Below are 27,294 nucleotides of genomic sequence, written 5' to 3'. Positions count from 1 at the left end.
ATAATTCCACGTGAATGTTGGTGAGTAGGTGGTGGTGGTGGTGGTGAAAGGGCGCTGATTTAATCACCCCGCACAGCGCGATGCCCACGTGCTTGACCGCCACGCTGCACCTTCGGCGCTGATACGCGCACAGAACCGCGTGGGGTCGGGTTCACGTTTCTACTCGGGCTGAACGATTAATCGATTTTGAATCGAAATCGCAATTTGAAACAATGCGATTAGCAAATCGCAAAGACTGCGATTTTTTGCGATTTGAAAAGTCCTATTTCTTTCTTATTGGAATTGTTTTTGTATCATTAGAACTTTATTTATTTACCTTAACAATTGTTCTTTGTTTGATTGTTCTATTTCAATTGAAACATTTTAATAAATACATGTTGGAAGCAAATCATATATTTTAAGTTCTCATCCTTGCATTAGAATATATTGAGACGTACATATTTTGTTGGTATCATGTGGTCATGCTCCATCACATGTTTAAAATCTATTACACAGTCAATATTGAACTGAAGCTTGACTTAAACAAATTTGATTGCAAATCAAATCGCAATCGCAATATCTGTCAGAAAAATCGCAATTATAGATATTTTCCCCAAATCTTTCATCCCGAGTTGATACACCCCCCTCCACCTCGTGTGGCTTCGGCGACTTTCATAGGCGCTCGCTCACAGCACTTGCTCCAACAGTCTCTAAAACGCTTCACGGAAGAATAGGCGGATCTTTGTGTGTGCTGAGCACTACGCGTTCATCTGCCTGAGCCCCGCGTGTTGTTGTGCCCCCCCCCACATCCCCAGCGCGTCTTGCGCAAAGCCCATCCGTGCGCGCAAGCATCACCCCCCCACTACCCTCACTATCTCGCTCCCCTCCCTCGTCCACCCCGTCCCGAACGCACCGACCTCCCCCTCCTCTGAGCCTCCTCTCTCTCTCTCTTTCCCTCATTGCTTCGATCATCCCACAAGCGCTCATTCCATATGTGGCTTCTCACGCGCCCGCACCATCTGAAGTCGGCGCTGGTGGGTGGGGGGAGGGAGGGCGAACGAAATCGTGCCACCACCACCATCGCGGCAACAGTGACGGTCACTTGTCAAGAGGAGGTCTATTCCTGGAGAAACGCGACTCCGCCGCTGTCGGGCACATGACGCTCGCTCGAGTTCGCTTCGCCGTTGAGCCTTGGGGGGGTGCCGAGCATAGCAGGGTCCGACAGGGAGACGTCGCCACCACCACCACCACCCCGACGTGCGAGGAGGAGGAGGAAGAGGCGCGCGTCCTCGCCGAGGGCTGCCGCCGCTGCTGCTGCTGTGCCCGTTCACGATTCCCCAGCCGAGGACAAAGGAGGCACGAGGTCGTCTCGTTTCGCCGTCACCGACGACGCCTCCACCACCACCACCCCCTCTGCTGCTCGCCGGCAGCTGCAGCCGCCGGCAGAATTGGTGAGTGTGCGGAGTGGTCCGGACGAGTGTGGGAGCGCGTGCGTGTAGGTCGGCTCAGCCTCAAATGAGTACCTGGTGCCGTGTGTGGTAAATATCGTCACTGGGGGAGACAAAGGCGGCCGGGCGTGGTGTTGGCCGCCCACCCGCTCGTGTGCCGTGCCGGCCTTCATAGGTGCTCGCTAGCAGCACTTGCCCCAACAGTCTGTTAAGGCTATACGGGGGATCTTTGTTTGTGTGCGAGTGTTAGGTGCTCGCTAACAGCACTTGCCCCACCAGTCTCGTTACGGCTATTTACGGGGGTACCTTCGTCCTGTTTGTAGAAAGCGGTGGTGATAGCGATTGGCGAATTACATTATGAATTCCATTTGACCTTCGTTCGATTCCAGGACACGCCTCTCGTCAGTGGCGAGTGATATCCAAACCGGTCCTGGGACTCACCTAGGTCGACTCAGCCTTAAATTGGTATCTGATGCGGTGTGTAAACATCGCCATCGGGGAGACAAAGGCAGTCCGTCGTGGTGCTGGGCACCCACCCCTTCGTATGCCATGCCGGCCGTCAATAGTCCTCGTTAACAACACACGCCCCAAAAGTACCTTAAGGGGGATATTTGCCTTGTGTGTGTGTGTGAGCCCATACCTGTCCCTGTGTGTTAAGAGGAGGCGCGTGTGTGTGTGTGTATCCGCGGAATCTCGCAATTGGTGCGCGGGTTTAATGTTTCCACGCGTGCATTGGTAGAGGGTGCATTGTCGTAATTTGCTCGATAGCATAATCGGGAGGACTCACACACGACACCGTTACAGTGGCATCTCACGAACGAATTTCGAATCGTGACCACGTGCGTGTCACGTTTTACGCATACACGCCTCGCGTGGGTGTCCGTGTGTGTGTGTGTGTCCGTGTTGTCGACAAACAATGGGATTACATAATTAAGCCTAATTGCCTCGGGTGTGAATCAGTTCATTATGTTTCTCTCTCGTAAGCCTGTCTCTCTTTGCGCGTGGCGCGGGACCCTGATGCCTTGAGATCGCGCGTGGAATTGCGGAGCTTCTCGGTCGGGCTTTTGTTTACCCGGCTGCAGGACTCCACCCCCGTGCTTTCTCACGCGGTCCCAGTGGCCCCTCGATACGCTCGCCACACAAGAAGGAACACGTTTGTGATGCGTCGTCGGCAGCTGTGCACAAGAACAACGAACAGCTCAGCACCCATGTCAATAACATTAGCCACATAAAAAAAAACACATCACGGGCGACGTTTCGGGAAAGGGCCCTTCTTCATAGCCAAAGCGAGTCGGTGGCATGGGTGTGGGGGGGATAGATATTTGATCATAACATTTCCTAGTGTAGATAGCGTCTCAGCTGGCGAGCGGTGAAAGTGATTTGCGCCTGCTGTCCTCCTGCCTGTCGCCGTCAGGTCCAGCGGACGTGATGGTGCGGGCGAGAGCCGGCAGCAATGTTGGCTAGGAAGGGCCTCCTCGCCGAGGAGTACGTGCTCACCCGCCTCGCCGAGGACGAGGTGGGCCACCAGCCCAAGCAGCGGCCGCGTCCTCGCAAGGCGCGCTTCGTGCGCAAGAACGGCGCCTGCAACGTGGCCCACAGGAACATCCGCGAGCAGGGCCGCTTCCTCCAGGACGTGTTCACCACACTCGTGGACCTCAAATGGCCGCACACGCTCGTCATCTTCACCATGAGCTTCCTGTGCAGCTGGCTGCTCTTCGCCATCATCTGGTGGCTCATCGCCTTCTCGCACGGCGACCTGGACCGCGTGGAGAACGCGCCGAACCCGTGCGTCACGGCCGTGCACTCCTTCACCTCGGCCTTCCTCTTCTCCATCGAGGTGCAGGTGACCATCGGATTCGGGGGCCGCATGATCACGGAGGAGTGCCCGCTGGCCATCACGATGCTCATCGTGCAGAACATCGTGGGCCTCATCATCAACGCCATCATGCTGGGCTGCATCTTCATGAAGACGGCGCAGGCGCACCGGCGCGCCGAGACGCTCATCTTCAGCAAGCACGCCGTCATCGCCCCGCGCAACGGCAGGCTCTGCTTCATGTTCCGCGTGGGCGACCTGCGCAAGAGCATGATCATCGGCGCCAGCATCCACATGCAGGTGGTGAAGAAGACCACCACGCCCGAGGGTGAGGTGATACCCATCGACCAGGTCGACATTCAGATGGAGAACCCCATCGGCACCAACGGCATCTTCCTCGTGTCCCCGCTCATCATCTGCCACACGATAGACAGCAAGAGCCCCCTGTACCTGCTTACACCCAACTCCCTCCAGCACGAAAACATCGAGGTGGTCATCATCCTGGAGGGCGTCGTGGAGACCACGGGCATCACGACGCAGGCCAGGACGTCCTACCTGCCCGACGAGATCCTGTGGGGTCACCGTTTCGTGTCTATCGTCACGGAGGAGGAAGGCAAGTTCTCGGTGGACTACTCAAAGTTCGGGAACACGACGCGCGTGGCCACGCCGCGGTGCAGCGCGCGGGACTTGGACGAGCAGCACGGAGCGCTGCCGGCGTCGAGCTCACAGAGGGCCCAGACCGCCACACGCAGGAGGCACGTGGAGGAGCGGCGCGCGTCGGGGATTTTGGAGACGCAGCAACCTCGCTTTTCGTGATGCCAACCATGCCTCAGCACAAGTAAAAAGCCACTGTTGTTTTCTTAAAGGAAAATTATCGTTAAATGGCATTTTATATATATGGGAAAAAAAACTAATTTACATCGCTATATTTTTGTTGCCTTGAACTTTTTTTCCGACAGTTGGCTTCGGCGTAAAATGCCATTGCTTGTTCACTTTGAAATGCTGCTAAAACAATCCGAAGGCCAAGATGGAAACTGCAAAGAGTGTTGCTTGAATTTGAATGACACCGGCTCTATGGTTTGTTTGCTGAGTTTGAGCCTCTTGCTTTCAGTGTTGAGTAGAGTTCGGCGAGGTTCGTTTCTGCTCATTTTGTGTGGATGATTTAAATGTTTTTGGAAATCAGTACTCAACAGCCAATTTGAGCAAATTATTGTACTGGCCAGGCAAGGGCTAATTTAAGGAAGACGACAATGTTTTTGGACGCTGTATATTGCTGTATAAACTGTACACTTTTAAGCACAAAGAAGCAATATATATTGTGCATGGAAGTTGGATTTTTACAATTGTCTGAATAAAAGCGTAATATATCATTAATAGAATACTGTGCTCTCTTTTCGAAAGCCAAAACTTTAACAAACGTAGAGCTGCTGTATTTGACTGCCTGGGCAAGTGATTGATTGTGTAATACAATACGTAGACTCGCACCAAATGGAGCAGGGAAAGTCTTAAATGGATTACTCTAAGCCTGACTCCACTTGTCATGGAGTCAGTAGCTTCCAAGGGTTGAGGGCGTACAATGCAATTTGGATTTATATAGCGTCTATATGCAGCCATATCTCAAGGCGCTGAACAAAAACAGTGGGAATATTTATTTTGTAGAGAGTCAGTCGGTCGATCATAGGCAGAGGGGAAAAAGGAAGGTCTGAACCTTGGACTTGAACAGAGGCAGGGAATAAACGGTACGTACGGCTGGATGCAGTAAATTCCAGATTGCAGGGGCTAAATTAGAGACGGACAACTTATTGAAGGTTGACTGGGAGCATCGATATAACTCCTTGGTTTCTGGAACAGAAAGTGCACAGTGGGGAGTGCAATGAGACGAGAGGGGAGAGATAGGGGCAAGCCCGCTGAGGATCTTGAGTGCAATCTTGAAATTGAGTGTGGATTGGATTGGGAGCGAATGGAGGGATTGGAGTACTGAGTGGTCTCGTTAGCTTACGGTTACGGGTGTGGGTGACACATCTAACAGCAGCATTTTGGATCATCTACAGATTGTAGATGAGACATTTTGGAAGGACATAAAGGAGAGAATTGCAATATTCCAGTCGGGATGTGAATAAGGCATTGATGATGGTCTCGGCAACAGTTTGGTTGAGGAGATGACAAATCTCACATTTTAAATATTGTGGGTGATAAATATTGTTAGAGACATGTTTTACGGCATATGCAATTATGTCATTGAGTGCTACTGTTCACTCAATTCAGTGTCCTTTAGTTAAACCTAGGTCATGACAAATGAAAAATAATCTGCATTTGCTATGTCATGGAAAAATCATGTGCTTTATCTTTTCTCTTTCTCTTGCGTCCTTGCCAGGAACAAAGCTTTGCCACAACCTGAAAGAGTGTTTGTGCGATTTCACGTGTATACGGCTAACCGATTCCTACTCGAAATTCGCGATATACGGTTTGAACTCGCTCATGTGTGGTTATGGGGTCAGACGTGGGACGTCGTTGTGTAGTGTGGACTTTGTGCGCTACTCGGCGGGCAGCTGTCTCGTGCGGTCTCATTTTGTGCGCCACTTTCTTGGAACGCATCTGCAACCGCACACAGCGAGGGAAACCTGTCTACTGAACATTCACAAACAAATACTGGTAACACATCATAAAAAGATACACCTCAATACAGAGAAAAGATTTCAAAACCCTACATCTGTATAGTTAATATTTCAAGCAGCATATATACTGTTTGGTGAAAGTGGAAACCATAAATATTGATAACGCACACGACACACGCGGTGTGGGGAGGCCCTCATGTAGCAGTGGACTGACAAAACACGCCGTACTTGTACATAATATAACTACATCCAACAGTACTGCAGCCATGCCATCGAGCACGTGTTTTTGGGGGGGTTTATTTCAAACCTCGAATTAATGAAAGGACCGATGCAGCAATGGGCAAGGCCAAATCAGTGATTGCTAAATACACGATCTAGTCACTGGACTCCTTCACAGCCTTGCTGGGAGCTTTGTGCAGCACTGCGTACGGACAGGGCCCCCTCTGCCCTGTCCGTTGGCTCACTTTTGTCGAAGGCAAGTCTGGCGAAAGGCCGTACGCATGCACGCTGAACTTCTTTCGCACGCCGCACGTAGCCAACCGCGCTAATCTTTGCTACGGGAGGGAACGAAGGGGCAGTTGGTGTCACCGCTTCACGCAAGCCAGGCATTGGCCGCATGAAATGGAGTACAGACACGCAGCCAGCCGTGAAAAGCGCAGGGGGGGTGAGCGTGTGCACGCATCCACGTGTGCACTAGCGCACGCACGCGCGCCACCTGTCACGGGCGACAGGGCACTTTATGACAGAGCGTCTTAATGGCCTTGCACTGTAAACGCAAGCCACCAAGTCCTACTTTTACGGTGGACAAGTTAAATACACCGTGGGCTTCCTCCCGTGACGAGCGGTGGTTCGTGCAATTCCACGCGTGAGCGCAGATCTGCCTCTGGGTCCCTCTAGTGAGTCCATGAACCGGTGTCCTGCCACAGATTTGGTCAAATTCCTCATGGCAGGTGGTAAATAAGGGTAGCAATTAAATGATGACTGAATATCAAAAATCTTTAGTTGCATTTACTCTTAGCGGTGTCGATGTCTCATTTGACACCTTGCCACTGTGTCTCCAATTCCGAGTTTTGGTGTTTTTTTCCAGATTGACTTGGGGACCCCATGGGTTGGAGTTTGAGGCTTGCTCGATTGAGATAATCCCTATGTCACGTGACGAACGCTGCTGCAAGACTGAGCACAGCAGCATTGGGTTTTTTTTTTATATAATGACTCAGGGATTAATTTGGTTGCCATGGTGAGGAGTAAGTGTGTTGAGGGGTGACATGATAACCCAGGCACTGCACCCAAAGCTGCTGATAATCAGGTTTGACGGCAGACTTTGAATTTGAAAATTCAAACAACCTCTGCTGATCCTGACAGCCTCCTATACTTTGGGTCTAATCTGTTCGGAAATGACAACCCCCATGTTTTATTTGCAGAGCTGGAGAAGTCGGTTTTACCAGGATCATCCCCTTTTTGCAATAGCCAATGGAAAAATGTGTAAGTCTTCACGGGACATCCAATGTCAATTGCGTAATAATACACACTCAAGACAATGCATTTGCACGTCATTCTCCCCTCTCCTAGTTTTGTGAGAGATTTTTCTTCCGGTGATATGTCCCGGTTACTTTGTACCCTAGAGGTTGCAAACCCACGGAGGAGGCACGCGGTTGTGGAGTGAAGTGCACGCGAAGCTGCTGCTGCTGCTGCTGCACTCCCAAGAGCCAGCCTCGGCAAAGAGTACTGGTGAGCAACACATCACCCTTATTATGGCTTCCGTTTGATTCGGCACGAATGATTTTCCGATGCTAGTGATGGTGATACAAATGTGGGTGGAGCTGTAATGTAATGATTAGTGCACTCTGCTTTAAACCCTGGAGTTCGATTCCTGGCCATGGCTAACTTCGGCGGTGAGTGATATGTCTTGCGTGATGAACCCCATCTTTCACAGACCCCTGCTGACCAGCGTGGTGAAGTATGGTCAGACGACTCCCATGATCGACATGGCCTTGACCCAGCAGTGGATTGACAAAGGTCTATCATATTCTCGGTGTGGATTTCACACCTGATGATGATTGCTTGTGTTGCAGTCGAAATGTCGTGAGAATTTTATTGTTTTATATTTGAACTATTTTATTATTTCCCTTCTACGTGACTTTACCAAAAGAACCAAGCATATGAATCTCTACAGTCACGAAAGCTTTACATCTAAATTTAAGGGTCTATCAGTTAAAATGTATTTTTATTAATAAGTATAGATTTGATTCCATATTGCTTCTTGGAGAAGGACCATTGCCTAAAACGTTAGCTTAACATTTAAAGTGGCCAACAGGTGGCATTACAGCAAGTGGATTTAATCCATCTGTGTGGACCTGTGAGTGTTATTCACTCAAATGCGTTGGTTTTCTCTGGGTACTCCAGTTTCCTTCCACATGGAGCCAAACACCAATACATGAAATTGGCCACATATCTCTATGCAGAACCCTGTTTAAATAAGTAATATAAAAAAAAGATTTTAAAACACGCTTTAATGGAATGTACCGGACTAGTAATGGAAGAACTCCACGACTCCAGGAAGTGGCCCCGAAGCTTGCCATAACCTAAGGGACCGTGGTCAATTACAGCCAACGTCAATTGACCGTGGACTATTAGACACAAGCCGAAACATAACATATAAAAAAGATTATTCAAAAATGTTTGTATTTAATTTTTTTATGATAGAATATAGTATTGTCATCAGTATTACATAAGTATACCAAGTTTGCAGTCGATACCACATTTGGAAGTGGGTTAAAATTGAGTTACAAGATTTGAGGATACAACAACAGACAGAGTGAGTTAAATAAAAGCGTGTAAAAAAAAGAGTATTAACACTCAGTTTGGCTTCCCTGTATAAAGAAGGATATTATTACACCACATTTTTCTTATCATATTTATCTTTAGGCCAACTTAGCAGTCACCTTTGTAAAGATATTTAATAATTTCCTGTAGTTAAGTATCATTGCTCATTATATAGACGATGTTATTAATTAATCTGAAATACAGCAGTGAATACTTTCACCGTTTGTCTTTCTGCCTTGATGTCGCTAATTACATTTTCAGAAAATATATGCGAGTGTCACTGGGAGAAATGAACTTGATAATGAAACGTAACTTAACAATGTCCATAAACAAGATAGTTTTAACCGGTGCAAACTACCTTGCCGAGCCATGCGAAGGAATAATGGACATTAACAAAGTAAATGAAACAAAGGTAAAACAAAGTGTGCACGGCATGATGAGATGCTTGGAATTGACATTGAGAGATAGAAAGAGGAAGACGTGGATTATGGAACATAAGCAGATTAAAGACACAGTTCAAACTGTTAATAAAACTGAGTGTGCTTGCATGAGACATGTCAACTCGAAAGCATGATGGCCAGTGATCAAGATTTATAAAGGAGTGGCAGCCAAGGAGTGGAACACGTCCACCAAGGAGACAGAGTGATGAAATCAGCTCGTGCGCAGGTCTTAGGGTGGATTAATACATCAGAGATTGTGCGAGATGGTGACGGCTTGCAGATACTTCTATCCAGCAGTGGATTGATGGCGGCAGATAATGATGATTTGATAATTATCGGAATTGTTGAGCATCTGTTTCTTTTTGTAGCTATCTCTCTAGGTGAGCTTCATATTAAACTTACTCTTGGCAATGGGGAATACCCCATTAGTATTGAAACATTTCAGTGACATCTCTTATTAATAGAGGAGTGTAGTAATGCTTTGTGAGAGTGCATCACCTGGTGTGCTTTATACATGTCCATTGCTCCGTTGATACACATGCGGATAAAATCTCGGGAAATGCACTCTGTTCATCTCAAGTGACTGGTGGTAATTGTTCGCAGAAAGTATTTAAAAAATGAAACGTGAAAATTGCCCATATATAGGTACAATTGAATTCTGTTGCATAGTCGTGTTCATTCTCACACAAATGATAACTTTGGCATCAATTATAAAATAGCAACTAATAATCAGGCTATAATGTGCGATACTTAAAAAAAGTATTTTTTTATACTGTACCGTATTCACCACGACATTGATTTTTTTTTCTGAAACGGCCGAGCGGTAGCGCACTCGCTGCTTGTTTGCAGAGGTTCTCGGTTCTACTCCAGTGGCCGCCACTGGTTATTACGGTGGTCTTGTGTGTTAACCGTGAAAATACTCGCCGTCTGCTGTACAGTGGACAATAAAGATCCCGTGATGTCGTTCGCAAGACGAGCCCATTGTTTTGCCGGCGTCACGGTCCAAATATTTATTTTTAAAATGACACCGCAGATTACTCAAACGTTGTTCAAAACCTGGTAGGACCCTCCTGATAAAGAGTTCTGAGTTATGAAAAAGAATTACGAGACTCGGCGAGGCTTTCCTTGGTAAACAAGTGTTATAATAGCAAAAACATTATGACTCTGCCTTTTCACACTTCCTTGCCTTCATCACTACATTTGTGTTTGTCGTACCAATGATTTTCTTTTCGACATAATCCGAGACGCATACAATGATGGCAGTGCATTTGTGCAGTAATCAGGAAACAATTGCAGTGTTCTCGCAGCAGACTTTGATGTTTTACCTGATTGAAAATTGTATGTTTCAGTCTGATGTAGCATAATCGCACGCAGAATTGCCATCATCACTGCGGATATACTGAGGCAAGCCGTGCGGGTGCACTAGTGAGCTATGCAATAATTATTCATTATCACGCATCCTGGATAGGTGATAATTGGGATATGACAAAGCAGACTAATTAACGATGAGCCTTTAATGTTTTCCTGCTGATTGGGGATGAATGCTGGTGTTAGTCACCTACTAATTGGTGAAACTCGTTATTACAAACATGCCTAAGGACTGTCCTTTATTTTGTGACCTTTAAAATTAAACTACTACAATTATTAATTTTATAGTTTTTATGTGTCAGTAATTGGTTAAAAAAAAGAATTCTGAACGTGTTCTCTGTAAGTTTTTTCTTTACTTTTTTAATATTTTATGAGAAAATTGTCTCCAGCTGTGTTCTCAACATCATGTCACAAGATGAAGAGATTACAATGCGGAACTCTTGCGGAGCAAATGCATCAACATGCTTTTGAGAGAGGACTACAGAAGGAGATATCACAATAGGGGGCATTTCGAGCAATAATCCATCTTCGTAGCATGTCAATTGCATTTTGTTATATTATATCTTTCCCTTTAAGGCAGTGTTAATGATTCATGCGTTGAGTGTTATGTTATTTGTGCTTGTGGACCAGTGCCAATACATTATCACCAAATAGTTTGTTGTTATAGTAGTGTGCTGCATTCTCACGTGTGCCCTGTTACAGAGTTGTTCATCACGTGGGTTTTACTTCTTAGAGTGGAGTGGAACCATCGACTCTCTACACTCAGCGACCCAGTTTCATTACGGGTGGCTGCCTGGATTCGAACCCAGGTTTCTCAGTGGTGTCGGCTCATTGTTCTGATCAACTGAGCCACCCGGCCAACCAGATTGCATATTTTTGTTATTGTTAGTTTGTTTTATATAATTCTGTAAGCATAATCAATCCCATTCAAAAGTTATTTTGACCTGAAGTTTTTACATATCTATAGTTTTGGAAGATCAGGATGAATCCATGAAATTAATTGCACATGAGATAATCCATCCTAAGAGGTAAACTTCACATCCCATTTGTATACCTCAGAACTGTTTATATAATTCGTGAATTGACTCATTTATTAGACCAGACATTAAAACACTGAATCATGTGTTTTTTCAAAATGCTGTACTGGCAACACATTTTGACGAGTGGTAGACTGTCAGAAACGCCATGATGCGATTAAACATGTGTGTTCTTCTCTTAACAGTTGACCCACTCTTCATCTGGGAGTAAAAAAAATCGACAAAATATATCATTTGAACTGTGGCCAACGGGTGAAGTGGTCACGTGGCTGACATGGCCAGGACGTGGCGGTCTACAAGTTGCAGGGGTTTCCAAACTTCATGGTACGTCGTTCCGAGTTTACCAAATAACCTCCGTTCAAATCACAAATGTATTCATTACACACTGCACATGCGTGACGATTGATAAACATGTCCCACCTGACATAGAAGGTGCTGAGTTAAATCAGTCTATATGCCACTTGGGATGTGTTTATCAATCATCAGGCATATGCAGCATGTAATGACTGAATGTTTATATGACAGGTAAATTTGTAAACTACATTTTTTTTGTGGACCGTAAGCATTGTTGTCCAGGAAACTGAGAGAATAAACTAACATTGTACAAAGTATTGAACGCAGTATATGTACAAAGTTGACTATAACTTACTAAATTGCTGTATTGCTGCATTTATTGATCACTATTTTGCCATGTGATCCTCACTATAATTCTCATGGCTGTCACACTGGTGTAAAGTCTCTAAACCCATCCAATGTGCCGGCTCACAACCACAGAGCACCACAGTAAACCAGGACGATGGCACGCTTTACACGGCAACCCACACGACATTGGACACCTTTTTGTTGTCATACTGGTGTCCAAAAATAATTCGTCTTCAGAGCTCTTCCGTTTCACGTGGCAGGTGTAAATAACGGCAGCAGTATAATTTGTCGCCTGCATGAAATATTTATGATCGCGTCGTGCAGGCTGACAGCAACGTGACAGCATCGGGGTGTAAATTGACCTGAAAACTATACGGGGTTCATAAACTGTGAGTGCAAAAACGATTATCCATTAGTTTTCAGGAAATGGGGTAAAATTACCAGAAGTTAAAAGATGCTCGTAAAAACGTCCCAAGGAGACAATGCAAGTCGTGGAAATAAAGTCATCGGTGTTAAGCAATGGTGAGAGGCGTGAAATGTGATGAAACAGCTTTTCTACAGGGTTTGGAGTGGCACATACAAGTCAGAATATATATTTTTTCAGGTTCAGAATATTTATATTGGAGGAATCCGATGAGCTATGAAGCTCTTTGCCACAGATTTCGACACGGGGCGGGTGGTCAGAACGTTACAACAAATACAAAAACACGTTAGCAGTGCAAAGTATAGGAAAGGTAAACAAATCACTAAACAAATATAAACGAAGTTAAGTGGGTTTATTTAGAGCCCAATAAACCACAAAATCCACCATCATGAATTGCAGTGTATCTTTCATGAGGCGTTTTCGTGCAAAACACCAACATCGTATACGCTCATCCGCCAAGAAAGGCGACAGCCATAGATTGGTCGTGATGGAGGAAACATGCTGCTCGTGTCTGTCAGCGTGTTTTTTTTTTATTGGCCTCTGTGTTTGACTAGATTAATCATTTGGTTTGGTTTTTAAACATGTCTCCTTATTGCATGTAATGCTTGTTTTCCTTTTTGTTGTTGCCATAGTTTTATACGTCTTATTGTATGTTTGTGTGTATTGAAGTTATCGAAATGTGGATATATTGGGTGATGCATTCATAGAGAAAAGACAACATTGTGTATGTTAGCGCCTCTGCACATCCCCCGCCAATCTTTAGTACGCATTGGTAAATAGTTCTACGCTCTTCTACCTAATATATGGAGCCATTGCTTTCACAATGTTAAATCAGCTGTTGCAAGGAAAGAGGACCGTTAGAAATGTGTGGGGTATCTATAAAAGAATCACACTGTTGATGTCTTGCACTGAGAATGCGATTGGCATGCCTCATACCCAGGGATGTTAAACGGTATTTACATTGTCAACTTTTTTTTTATGTAGATGTTAATCGTAAGTAATCCTGAAGCACACCCTGATACACATATCACATTATATTATAAATGATCAATTAAGTCCAAGCCAATTAAATGGCCAGTGACCAAATGCATTACAAGCTAATTAGACTTGACACATTTGGGAGGTTGATCCTTTATTCCAAAGTTGATGAAGATTTCTCTTGTGCATGCACATTACTGCGTTCATACGTTCATTTTTTTTACATTGCACTTTAAAACCAAATGTGTTTTAGTCTATTTACAGGATTGGGATCCTAGGATGGAATGCACATTATAATTTTTTCTAATTCTAATTATAAATTAGAATCATTATCCAGCACTGTAGAGGCGTCGATTGGTGGATTGCACAATGTTCTGATTCTACCTTCCCGTGTGCACGAAGGTGCCATACCCTGATTTGCCAGAGGAAGGTATTTTGTTTCTATTATTACTTTTATTAATTTTAATTTCATTTTTACGTGACTTTACCGAAAAAACTAAGAGTATGAATCCTTGCAGTCACGAAAGCTTCAAATCTAGCCATTCATTGGCTACCACATTCTGATAAGCTCCCCCCCTCCTCCCCCTTAACTTGTATTTCAACTTGGAATCCCTGCCTCACTTGATACAGCAAATCGAGCTGTGACGGTCCCACCTGATGACGGAGACTTGTGTTGCCTCCGAAACGTCGTGATTTTTTATTTTTTATTATTTTATTTTTATTATTACTTTTATTAATTTTAATTTCATTTTTTACGTGACTTTACCGAAAAAACTAAGAGTATGAAGGTAGAACTGCCAAGTATGGACTGTTGCTTTTGTATGGGATAGAGTGTTGGCCACTCACATGCGTGTTTTTTTCTGCGAGTGCTCCGGTTTCCTCTCACATGTCTAAATAACAGAGGTCGCAACCGGGTACCCGATACCCGGCTACCCGTACCCGGCCGGGTACGGGTACGGGTACCCGTTTGCGACCCTGGTGCGGCCGGGTACGGGTACGGGTAGGCCGTGAGTCACTGGTGAGTAACCGTTTGTCACTCATTTCCCAACGTCTTGTCTCTTCTCACAATTCAAGTTACTAGAATCAACCCACCCGCGCCTGCAACATGGCTTCATCCCAGAGGTCGCAATCAGGTACCCGATACCGGCCGGGTACGGGTACCCGTTTGCGACCCTGGTGCGGCCGGGTACGGGTACGGGTAAGGAATCAAAACCCGTTTGCGACCTCTGCTAAATACTCACTAATTGGCTGAAGACAACTTTATGTAAAGAGGACTGTAGCGCTCAGGCAATTGTTGCTGCCGCCTCACTGTCTGGCTGCCTTCTAGCTTGTCTGTAGTCCCATCAGCCATTTGCATAAATGATGCTGTATGAAAGTAAAACATTAAAATGTGATGATTTCAAAGTCTTACCTTGGTTACTGCAGGTCAGTGTTTTCCTGCATACATTTTACTGCACAGAGAATGCAATCTTTGAAATGTTAACTTAATGGTGGAATTTAAAGAATTGTATCACCAGCCAAAATATAAACTGTATATGCAAGTGTACAAATATATATATGTATGTATTTGACTATTGCTTTGCAGGACTGTGATGCAATGGCAATGGCTTGGGGAGGCCTTCATCCAGCAGCGAATTAATCATGTCTCGTGATGATGGTATTTATTTACTAAAAGTGTATCTATTTCACTTTAGTAGATCTGTTAATCAATGTTATTTACACATAGGATTTTGGCAACCATACAATTAATTATCACTGGGTGTTTTTTTTGTTTTAGTGGCTCTGGGAATATATTTGTATCAGCTCTTGCAAACAATATGGAATGTTCCAAAGTTAAACTCCCCCACACCTGCATCCACCCATTCTGTGTAAACATTTATCTTTGTCGCACTTAATGTGGAATGCAACATTATTTTGCACCACATGTATTTTGATATGAGAATTATTTTACACAACTCTATATATCTGACTCTCTAAGTATCAAATGATTGTTCCTCGGAAGTAAGTTTTACTGTTTATTTTAGTTTTCCTACTGTAAGATTATCCAATTGCATAGTGACATCCCAGAGCACATGGGACACATTTTTCCAGAAGCAGAGGACACACCAAACAGCTGTCCTCCGGTGCATTGTTCTCCGGTGCAGACGGTCCCCCTGGTGCCTCCGTCCCACAGCGCCGACCTTTGCAAAGTTGCCCCCCCCCCTGCCCCCCCCTGCCCCCCCCCAGTCTTTTGCCTTGAGGACAACCAACAGCTGATTCTGATCAAACGGAAAAGGCTCCGTGAGAGACAGGATGCGTGGAGTCCCATGTTCATGCATTAACCCCGCAGGAGCGAGGCCTCTCGCTAATTGCACCACAAACAATTCCGCAATCTTTTTTTTTGGACGCGGGGGGGTTGGGGAGTTGTGATGGTGGCTGCGATGAAAGTTTGCCTTGAAACATTTTCATCGCCTTTTTGTTGTCGTTGCTTAAAGGCCGCCTGCAGTTAACATCTCCTTCGAGTGGGATTAATGCAAGGTTAAAGTTTGTTTTGCGGTTATCGAGTCTTTGAAAAAAACGGCTGCAAAATAATTTTACAAAACATCGCAACATGAAAAAACCCAACTGGATCAATTTAACCAGCTGAAATATAGAAGTCAGCGAAAAGACCATTCATTGTAGAGTCTTAATTGTTTAGATAGAATTATCATGACCATTGTTTGTACAAGCACCGTTTTCAGCCAACGTGCCATTAAAAACCACATTTTATTATTCTAATTGCAGGGTGTGTGCACATGGGCTTTCAAGGGCTTCCTGCAATTTTATTAATTTTAAACAATGGCTTGTGGTATTTCAATAATCAGTTACTGAATCTTCTTCCTCGTTGCCTATTTAATTATCACTCACAGAAGGCTACAGTGGCAGGTTGTATTTGAAGCAAATATAATGGCTGGTTAACATGTAATGTGCCCCTTTGTAGCCTCATAGTCCAATAATGCAGATGTAGATTATCACAATCTGCCTTTCATTACAAGGACAAAAGGAATCAAAGTTTGCACGTCATGTGGCTGTTGGCAAAGATAAATTTGGCAAGGGAATTCTTAAATAAATAATGTTTTATGTTCCATAAATATCAGCTAAACCTTCAAATTTTGGTAGACAGAGCAATCACTTTTTCTGTTTATATTGATGATACAGTATGCAGCAAGCCCTCGTCAGCTAAACACTTTCACTGCACGTAAATAACACCATGGGAAAGTCATGTTTACATTTTGTTTATCGACAAGCCTTGTGCTGTCTTGACTGTATAGAATATGCATCAGGAACGAATACAATGCTACAATCATGAATTGACAGCCCTTCGTCCACCCACTGTTGGATAAAACTGCCCATCCCCATGCCGTGTCAATCATGGGGATTGTGGATATTACTTCACCACGCTGGTCACTGTGAATGAAGTTGGGTCGGGGGGCTCGGGACTTGTTCTGATATCATTCACCACTGATGGTCGAGTGGTCTGGAATCAAACTCAGGTCATCGGTTTAATAGCGCAGTGAGTTAACCACTGTGCCACTGCTCCCTCGACTACAATGCTCCATTTATTACCGCAAATTACTGCAGATAATAGGAATTGACAATACTCTATGAATTTAATATTCTCTACTGCAAAACATTTTCGGTGAATAAACGAAGCACGGTGTGCGATGCACCTAAGAATTGAATACACAAGCAAGTGTGGCAGGCGGTGGAGATTGTAAAGGATTTCATATTCCTGACATTTGTCGAACACTGAAAAGGAAATAATTCAGAAACGTCAAACCTCGAGCAAGGCTGCGAATGAAAATTTCTCTCTTAAGGATCGAACCTCCCCAGTAGAAACAGTCAATTAGAACTCCATCTGTTGCACAGTCAATGCAAGCGACAGTGATAAATGTCAATTTGCTTTCCACGTGGAGGCATTGCATGCTTTTGGGAGGGGAACTCCTAGACTGGAAAGAAGGTTAAGGAGTGTAGAGGGCCAAGGAGGTTAGAGAGGTAGGAGGAAGCAGATGGACGCCACGCTGGCGAGATGTTAACTGCCTCGCCTGGTATACAGGAGGTCGTGGGTTCAATCCCAACACTGATACCTGTGTATTTGGAGTTTGCATGTTCTCCCCCGTGGTCACATTGATTTTTCTCCTGTTTTCCCCATTCAGAAACATGCATTTAGAGTATTTGGCTTCTGCATATATCCACGTGATAAGCCACTTTGTTAAACTATCATTTGTGGGCAGGTCGCTTCTGAAAAAGAGCTATATATCTCAGTGGGCTTTACCTGGTAAAATAAAAATAAAATAGTTAAATTTACAATGGCTTTTCAGACATAAGGTCTGTTATTAACCATCGTTTTCTGTATTCTAAATTCAAGCCTTGTACGTGTTGGTGGGTTGAAATAGATGCCATGAATAGCTCTCTCTGTGTGATCTTATGACCTCTGGTCATTCAGGCCAGCAGTGTTTTATAGTCTTCTGAGAACCTGGGCAAGTGTTTTAGTGGAGTGCCTCGCCAACATGGACTGTTGCCGTGTTTTTCTCGCTCTTGGCCTTCCTTCCTGACTTTGTGTGTTTCAAAGACGCTGTGTGTGTGACGCACGAAAAAGCATTCGGAACTCAATCTGTGACCCCTCGCACCCAGTTACGTAAGAGAAATGTAAAAATATTTCGACGTAATAATATGCGTTTTTTTTTTATTTATCATAGGAAATAAGTGAATAATTGGTGCACTAAATCAGTCCCATATGAATTCCATTCCAGCATTAAAAAATGCATTAATAATACACAACATTGCCCAACTGTGATTTCATGAACATATTTGGTGGGGGTTTTTTTTTGCTTACACGATTTCCAAGTGTAATAAAAAGCAGGTGAACCCATTTATAATCTCGCCTGTTCGGAATAAGCCCCAAAAAATTCGACATTCTTCATGTTGAGATTACAAGCGCTCGCCCTGCCCGTACGCAATCGAGATTGAATGTGCGCGTGCTTGCTCGGTGTGCTGACGACGACCCAGGAAAAGCCACTGCAACATCTGTGACGCGACACGTGGTCTGAGTGACATGGCTTCGTGGCCGTAGTCAGGAAGCATCCAAGCTCCAGAATACTTGTTAAATAAGAACACTGCGTAAAGGCCATAGCATATCCTCTTGACCCTAATGAAGCAAAGAGGATGTCCATTGCTGTCAGCTTTTGCTCGCTTGGCCTTTCATATATGTGGAGTTTTTTTCCCATGACATCTGCATAGCTGCGTTTAGCCTACATAAATAAACAAACACTCACGTTATATTCTCCAATATAAAGTCCTGCTGTAAACATTTGATATATAAAGTATATTTCTGAAAATGTCTTCTGGTACTGACCAATGAATTTGTGGTATTATGTAGGTCCTTTGTTCGGAACAATAAACTGTGTAATTTATGTACCATGTGTATATGTCTATATGTGTGTGTGTGAAATCGTGTACTGGTCTCCCTGTGTAGGCTCTAACAGTAAAACATTATATTGTATATATACATCTACAGTGTTGTATATTTCGGGCAGAACAAATATTTTAACTTGTGCAGCTGTGCAATGTTATTCAGCGTTTCTTTACTGTGTTTTGCCAGTTACATTTGTGCTACAAAGGGCCTTTGTGAAACAAAATTACAAAATGCACACTGTACAGCGCACGTAAAATACAACGTTATTGTAACATTGGAAATTATTTTTTATTTGTCCAACAGGAATGTGCTGTGTCAACGTGCTAATAAATTAAATAAATAAACAAACACTTCTGTTTAAATTCAAAGTTATTAAACGCAAACACCGCTACGTGTAATACGAAATTTATTGGTTCATTGCAACGTGTTTACTTACCTGCATGATACCAAAAACAAGCACCTGCCACCAATTCCCATTGAAACGTGGCGTTAAATATCGATGGTGGGGGGGGGATGAGTAGCTTCTCCATTGACCAACGTCGCTCTAATGATGAACTTACTCGAGTAAAAAGGACGAGGGGGGGACTCTCCCTAAGGGACTCCCCATGAAAGCGTCCAATCTCTCTCTCTCTCTCTGGGTATGACGGTGATTGAGCCCAGAGGCAGTGCGCTGTCCCAGTGGTGCTTAGTGGTGGGCCGTTGTCACCCCTCACACAACACGGCAGTTTCAGAGATCCCCTGGGATCCTTGGTGTTGATACTGTGCGTATTGTTGAACTTCTTTCGCACCGTACGTTTCCAACTGTGCTAATCGGAGGTGCGGGGCAAGGACAACAAACTGAACAACTAAAAAGCATTTATCAAGAAAGGAGTTCTCAGTCTCGAGTATTTAAAAGAGCATAAGCTCCAGTGGCTTCCTAATGTCGGAAGGAAAAGCGTGCCAGACGGCCGCATCATTAACATCACCACCATCCCCCACTTCCTCATGATGCAGGTACCTCCTCAACACCACCAGAAATATTTCTGATTGAGAGGGGGTCAAATACTTATTTTCCTCATTAAAATGCAAATCAATTTATAACATTTTTTACATGCGTTTTTCTGGATTTTGTTGTTGTTATTCTGTCTCTCACTGATCAAATGAACCTACCATTAAAATTATAGACTGATCATTTCTTTGTCAATGGGCAAACGTACAAAATCAGCAGGGGATCAAATACTTTTTTGCCTCACTGTATGTTGAACTTCTTTTCCACCGTACGTGGCTAACCGTGCTAATTGGAGGTGCGGGGGAAGTACAACTCGACACAAAAAGCAGTTGTAAAGAAATACGTTTTCAAACTAGATTTAAAGGGGGCAAAGCTACTACAGTGGCTTCCTAATATGGGAAGGAAGAGCATTCCAGACGGCCACAGAAGCACATCTGAAAGCAGGCGATGTTCGATGGCTAAGCCAAAAGCCGCTGCGCGGATGACGGAGTTCGCGTGGTGGTTTATGCTCCTTGACGAGATCAGCGAGGTGTTGTGGTGCATTTGTTGCAATCACTTTGTTTGTAATGAGTACGACCTTATGGTGAGGGGAATGGGGTTCCTGAAGGACATGTCGGTCTAAAACAGGCATGTCCAAAGTCCGGCCCGCGGGCCAATCACGGCCCGCGGGCAGATTTCATACGGCCCGCAGCTTCGGTCTTATAATGTGTTATTTATGGCTCGCCAGCTCTGTCAGAATAAATACATCATAAAACTCATGGAAATTTAAGGTATTCTATACAGTTTGTTCAATGTTTTCTGACTGAATGAAAGGCAGAATTGCGTTTTTAGAGTTGTTCACGTCTGCCCGAGTGGCTTATATTTGGTTACATTGTCATTTGAAAATAAAGGTAATTGTGACAATGAAAATTGTTTTATAACAGTGTGTATTTCCACGTAACTTTTGTGGTTAAAAAAATGTCAAAAGGAACTAATGGCCCCCGGGCATCTTCACTTTATCAAATGTGGCCCTCTTTGCAAAAAGTTTGGACACCCCTGGTCTAAAATAACAACAACTTATATTCGTAATTCAAACATAACGTGACAAACGTATCAGAGCACCTAATATTGCCCTTTTAATGCTCTTCAACTAAGATTGAACGCATTCATGCATTAGCTCTGTCCGTCAGTCTCTGTCCATCTGCCTGTAACAGGGAGGCACGATAACTACCTGTACATGATCCAATGTGAATGATGCGTGAGTATAAAGTTATGTTGCTAGTAGCGACGTACCCTTATGGAAACCAGTCAAACTGATTACAGAGTTGCCCTCCCTGGCAAACCCGCTATACGAACACCGTGATCTCATCGCCGCCACCAGAGGCCTTCATCTAGCGGTGGATTGACAAAGAGCTGTACATTCTTATCGTGAATATTCATGTTTGCATCATTAAAGCAGCACACGATGAATACATCCAAACACGTTCGCGCATACCGAATGAACAGTGTAAGTTTCATTGCAACGTGGTGCCACGGGGGCGAGATGTTTTCCACCTCGCCTGGTATGCAGGAGGTCGTTGGCTCGATCTTGACCCTGACGCTTGTACATTTGGAATATGCGTGTTCTCCCCGTATTTTCCTCCGAGTCCTCCGGTTTTTCCCTCCGCATTTACAAACATACGCTTAGAGTATTTGGCTGCTATACATTTCCACATGAGAAGTCACTTCGTTGAGCTAACTTTTTTTGCAAGGTCGCTTCTCAAAAAGAGCTATATAGCTCAGTGGGTCTTACCTGGTAAAATATTTAAAAAAAAATAGTTTATAGTAGTTTAAGTGCGCATGGACACCTATTAGATGCAAACAATCCAAAGGCAGCTCATGGCCCCATATCATTGCATTCCACTGGGGATCCTTACAAACCCAAGCACCATCCATGCTCATTGAGTGAATTTCCAGATAGGGGATGATGTAGGCATTGACAAATCTTTGCAGACCACACTGGGCCACTTTGTCGTCCGGTGTGCGTTAGTCTCATCATCTATTTAATCCAATTGTCTAACACGGCACCGCCTTTTGTCAACGAAGAACGTCGATATTTCCATTGGTCTTAGCCTTCCAGTAGCCGATTATTCAGAGTGATGGATGTTCTGATCTCTACCCATTGCTTTTTATTCAGATATTCTCAAAGCATAACATGAATGTAACGATATAAGCCAGATGTTGCTTTGGCAACCATGCCCTAATATAACATGTACTGCCTTTTTGTCAATCCACTGCTGGATTAGGGTCTATCTATGGCGTGCGTGTCGTGATAGCTGTTTGACTAAACTTCACTTCGCTGGTCAGTGCGGATTGGTGAAGGTGGGGAAGATAGATGTGGTATCGTGGGGCTGTGTAGTTTTTTGCGACTCTGCTGGAAATGCCCCGATGCTTTCAGGTGTAACGCATGGTGTTCGGCATGATGCCCAGCGTCTCACTCCATGTACTGGGAGCTTTCACACATGGGAGTGTGACCATAGTCCGGTACAAAAAAATATTTTTTATTTTTTCAATGCCCTCTTGTTACATCAGTATAATAATTATAATAATACTATTTGGTTCTTTCGGTAAAGTCACGTAGGTATAAAATAAAATTAATTAAATCACGACGTTTCGATCGCAACACAAGCAATCATCATGAGGTTGGAAAACCACAGCAAGAATTTTTTTGCTGCAAAACAGCGAAAAATATTGCTGCAAAAAATGTATTGCTGTGGTTTTCCCACCTGGTGATGATTGCTTGTGTTGCGATCGAAGCGTCGTGATTTAATTTATTTTATTTTATACCTACGTGACTTTACCGAAAGAACCAAAGAGTATGGATCCCTGCAGTCACGAAAACTTCAAATTTAAATTATAATAATATACAGTCCTTTGTCAATCCAAGGACTTGCCCTGTTGTATCAGTGACCAACGTAGAAGTAAGAAAAAGGTCGCACGTAAAAGAAGACAACCTGATGATGATGCAGGCAGTGATGAGAAGGAAACCGACACTATTTGGTTACATATGTAGGGTGGACAACAACAGGATGAATAAAAGTGTGCTGTTCGAAAAAATGGAAGGAACCGGAAAAAGGAGGACCTAACAGAAAATGGCTTGACGACATAAGACATTGGTTCCAGAAAGATGTATGCACTACTTGAGCATATGGGCACAAGACAAAGGAAGGCGGAAACAAATGATGAAATGTGCAGTGGACACGTACGGGCTATATGCCCATTGATTGCGATGATGAGGATGATCATTCATGGGTGTTTTACTATACTTCAGCACACTGGTCAGTGAGAGATGGTAAAGGAGAGGCCCAGGTGCAGTTCAGATATCCCTCCTCACTGATGTTAGCCATGGCTGCGTGATAATCACAAATTGTTCGCGGCACCAACAATAATTGGGTGTACAATGGATTGCTATTTTACAGTAATGGCACTAACTTGGTTTGTCGTGTGCCTTTCAGAACAACCACTCTGTTCCTTGGCAACCAACTTCCCATTAAACTTGTGCTGCTCTGAAGGCACGTCTTATCCTGGAAAATGACCCAGTAAATTAACACCCTGGGCCTTCCTGATCTACCACACATATTTCATGGGAAAGTGACGCCAAGAAAATGGGGAGTTAGGAAAAAAGGAGGTTTTGTGATCGATACAAGATCCAGTGTTCGGAATTATGGCATTGATTTAAGGCCGAGTAACTGAAAAAATAACTGACAAAAAAGGAACGAACACATTTGGCACAAAATGGGTGATTGTTACTGCTGCATTGACAGTGATTATAGGGTCCATCTAAGTGGAGTGAACTGCCGGGGATCATTCATCTCCAAGTGCACCGTGTCGGATGGGTGGAGCTGATGACAAAATCGAGCTCCAACCAGGAACTCAAAGTCATGAAAATAGAACTCTATAGAAATCTTGAGTGGCTTTAATTGTACAGTTGTGACATTGAAACTGATTGTACCAGTCAATATTGTGTTTGAGAGATTAGGGGTGGAGTGTTTAGCCTGCCGTGCTATAAACTTGGTGACCTGTGTTTGATTACTCTTAGTTCTTTCGGTAAAGTCACGTAGGTAAAAAATGAAATTAAAATTAATAAAAAATAATAAAAAGTCACGACGTTTCGGAGGCAACACAAGCTTCCGTCTTCAGGTGAAACTGTCACAGCAAAAATCTGTACCCACTTTATACAGATTTTTGCTGTGACAGTTTCACCTGAAGACGGAAGCTTGTGTTGCCTCCGAAACGTCGTGATTTTATTGTTTTTATTTTTTATTAATTTTAATTTCATTTTTTACCTACGTGACTTTACCGAAAGAACTAAGAGTATGAATACTTGCAGTCACGAAAGCTTCAAATCAAGAACTGTGTTTGATTCTCAATTATGGCCACAAATTCAATGGAAAATTATGGCTGAGCAGCCCCTTCATCAATTTAACAATGACCGGCAATGTAATTGACAAAGGGCTTTACATTCTAAGAAATTAATTAATTTTAAACATCTTCTTGGTTCTTTCGGTAAAGTCACGTAGAATGGAAATAATAAAATAAAATAAAATTATAAATAATAAAATACTTCTCACGACGTTTCGGCCACAATGCAAGCAGCCGTCCTCAGGTGGAGAACAGGTCTGTCGAGAAGACTCTGTCTTCTTTATTATTTCCATTATTTCCATTCTACGTGACTTTACCGAAAGAACCAAGAAGATGAATCCCTGCAGTCACGAAAGCTTTAAATCGAAATTTAATTTTAAACAGTCAATTACTGTAATTTAAATTCTCCACTTCAAATTAGATCCGAAACTAAATAAAAACAGTATCCACATATGAGAGGCAGCAAACATGATTTGAAAATGATACCCTAAAAATGGTCACCATCTTAATTTACTCTTTTTTTTTAATCATACCGTAATGCATTAGTCCTGCTGTATCATAGTTTAACCTCTTATAGGCTGCTATTGAGAATGATAGCAATAGCTGTAAATTATTATATGTTTAGTTTTAATTAAAGTTTTTGCAACCTTATTCGGCTATGAGTGTATGTCGTACCCGATTAAAGTCAGACTATTATGCTTACAACACCTTATTTTGATACTTTATTCATAAAAAAATTGTATAAAATCTTGAAAATGTGTTTTTCATCTACTGTTATTTCAATGTATCCATAAATCTATATTTTTGTGCATAGCCTTGCTGATAGCCTGACTCCGATTCTGATTTGCATTTTACAACTCTCTTAATGTTATTATCCCAATGTATCGGTTCATTCTTGATAAATGGTTTTGATTGTGTATATTTGTATATTTTGTATTAAGACGTTGGCATAGAGGAACTTGCATGACTTCATTAGTTTCCCCGAGTCAATAAAAGCCAAGACATAGAAATCATAACAAACAATGAACATGCATTACAGGGAATTATGTTAGAACTTTGCACAGAAGGTGATAAAAATGTTTTACTTCAGATAAATATGACAAAAACAAAAGTAACATAAAACTGGTTTGCCAATCAAAATATAGTAGTTGGAGGTGCATAAATGAAAAACATAGTAGTGTGTATATATACTGTGTACTTAGGAAACTTAATTAAAACTCATTGGGATCAAAATAATGAAATACCGTAAATAGACAAAGAAGAGTGGGGCCGAGTGCTTTTGAAATCCTGGCATTGATTTTTAAAAAATCACCATACAATTGTGACCGAGGAGGAGAATTTTCAGTGCGTATTGCCACCTTGAAGCATTGAACCGAAACACGGACACTTACAAAGAAAAATCTAAACACTGAAAAGTGTGTAAAACATGGAGCGATGCATGATTGTAATTACACTCGGATACATAAAGTGGAACTCATGGGTCAGAGAACAACCCCAAATCAGAGACATGCTGTTGGCTACTGAAACAAAGAAAAAAATAAAGAACAAAGGAGGTCACATGTCTTCTAAGTGGCAGCTGCGGGATGTGGCAGAGGATAAAAATCATGGGCGAGGTGTGGTGACAACAATGGCTTCGGTAATGATTATGTGTTGATATTTACTGTTGAGAAAAGTAAGTGGACTTGAGCAGGACACACTGCTAGCAGGCCTGATCAATGAGACTGTTGACAGAATGGCAGGCAAAGGATAGAACGTGCATGAGAGGAGGGCCCAATGTGGAGTTGAGGCAATGGGATAAGTTGATGAGGCAATGGGATACGTTGATGAGGCAATGGGGATGAGGCAATGGGATAAGTTCAAGCACAGGATAGAGAAGGTTCGTGGCAGTGTACTATTACAAGGGAAGAATATGGCATGGTGATGCCTTCATCCAGTGGAATTATAATAGCTGTCACGGGACAAATATATTTCCATTTTGGACTCACACAGATAAACAGTGCATCGCCCCGTGTTAGAGAACAGCAGGAGGAAGGTTGCACAACAAAAATACCTCTTAGATCCCTTTAATTGGGATTTAGTTTAATACCCTGAAATTGAAATACTCAAAATGAAGAGAAAACCTATTTAATGCGATGGGGTTTTTGCATTCATTGGTAACCAGGCTGAGACCATAAACTGAATATATTTGACAACTCAGTGAAGTTATGGTTGGCTGAAACCCAGGTTCAGTCCTATGACCCCAGCAGCTCAGTACTCTGACATGGTGGTATAAGCCCCTCTGAGCCACACAGTCACCACATAAAAACACACATTTTCACACATTGTATCATTTCCTCAGGAAGGCAACTCGTGTTCTAAAAAATATTGTAAAAAAATCATAATTAAATAACAATAACAGTACTTAGCTAATCAGAAAGCAATGTAAGTCAAACATCAAACAGTATAAAATGCTCTTATATGCACGGAGATATACTATATATTTGAGACTCATTACACACTTGAATTTCCATACAAACCCACAGAAGACAGCCAAAAATTTAACCCGTAAAAACAAAGTTTTTCACTATAAATCCTTTATATGCGTGGCGGCTAGAGTCCTCTCGTCCTCTGGCTTGAGATGGCTGCCACCTATGGGTCAGATGATTGCCTGCCACCATTAAGCAATTGGTAATTAAATATAATTTATTTTTTCCTAAAAAGTGTAAAATTTTGGAAAAAAATTTTTCACGAAAATAAATTGTCACGCACAACGAGTCTGTGTGCAAAATGTCAGCTCGATTGGATCACGGGAAGTGGGTTAAAAAACGACCGAAAGATTTGCACGGTCCTAAGCGCGCAAGCAAGCAAGCAAGTGAACTTAATATAAAGGATTTAAAAAAAGCCTGCGTGTGACTGTTACTAGTCACGTGTCACGCACACAATGAC

The 27,294-nt window shown here is 43.3% G+C and overlaps 1 protein-coding gene across 3 annotated transcripts; it reads left to right on the top strand.

The window, feature by feature from the left end:
• The first annotated feature begins 877 nt into the window (after positions 1–877).
• On the top strand, positions 878–15,778 carry KCNJ11 (potassium inwardly rectifying channel subfamily J member 11). Of its 3 annotated transcripts, XR_013585737.1 has the most exons (4): positions 878–1,430; positions 2,842–4,078; positions 7,277–7,337; positions 7,478–15,778. XR_013585737.1 is itself a non-coding variant. In XM_078596870.1 (3 exons), exon 2 carries the CDS (start codon positions 2,881–2,883, stop codon positions 4,054–4,056), a length of 1,176 nt encoding a protein of 391 aa, XP_078452996.1. In that variant the 5' UTR covers positions 878–1,430; positions 2,842–2,880; the 3' UTR covers positions 4,057–4,078; positions 7,277–7,465. The 3 variants fall into 3 exon arrangements, 2 of the variants coding, with proteins under 2 accessions (XP_078452996.1, XP_078452995.1); XM_078596870.1 differs by lacking the exon at positions 7,478–15,778 and having other exon boundaries at positions 7,277–7,465; XM_078596869.1 differs by lacking the exons at positions 7,277–7,337; positions 7,478–15,778 and having other exon boundaries at positions 2,842–4,614.
• The last annotated feature ends 11,516 nt before the right edge of the window (positions 15,779–27,294 follow it).

This window comes from Lampetra planeri, chromosome 8 (genome assembly GCF_965212315.1).
Source record: "Lampetra planeri chromosome 8, kcLamPlan1.2.h2, whole genome shotgun sequence".
NCBI lineage: Eukaryota > Metazoa > Chordata > Hyperoartia > Petromyzontiformes > Petromyzontidae > Lampetra > Lampetra planeri.
The sequence above is the reverse complement of the archived record's forward strand: the minus strand, read 5'-3'. Positions and strand labels throughout refer to the sequence as shown.

Bases quoted from the DNA above. Each gene is read 5' to 3' on its own strand.
- KCNJ11 (XM_078596870.1), top strand. From the start codon at position 2,881: ATGTTGGCTAGGAAGGGCCTCCTCGCCGAGGAGTACGTGCTCACCCGC.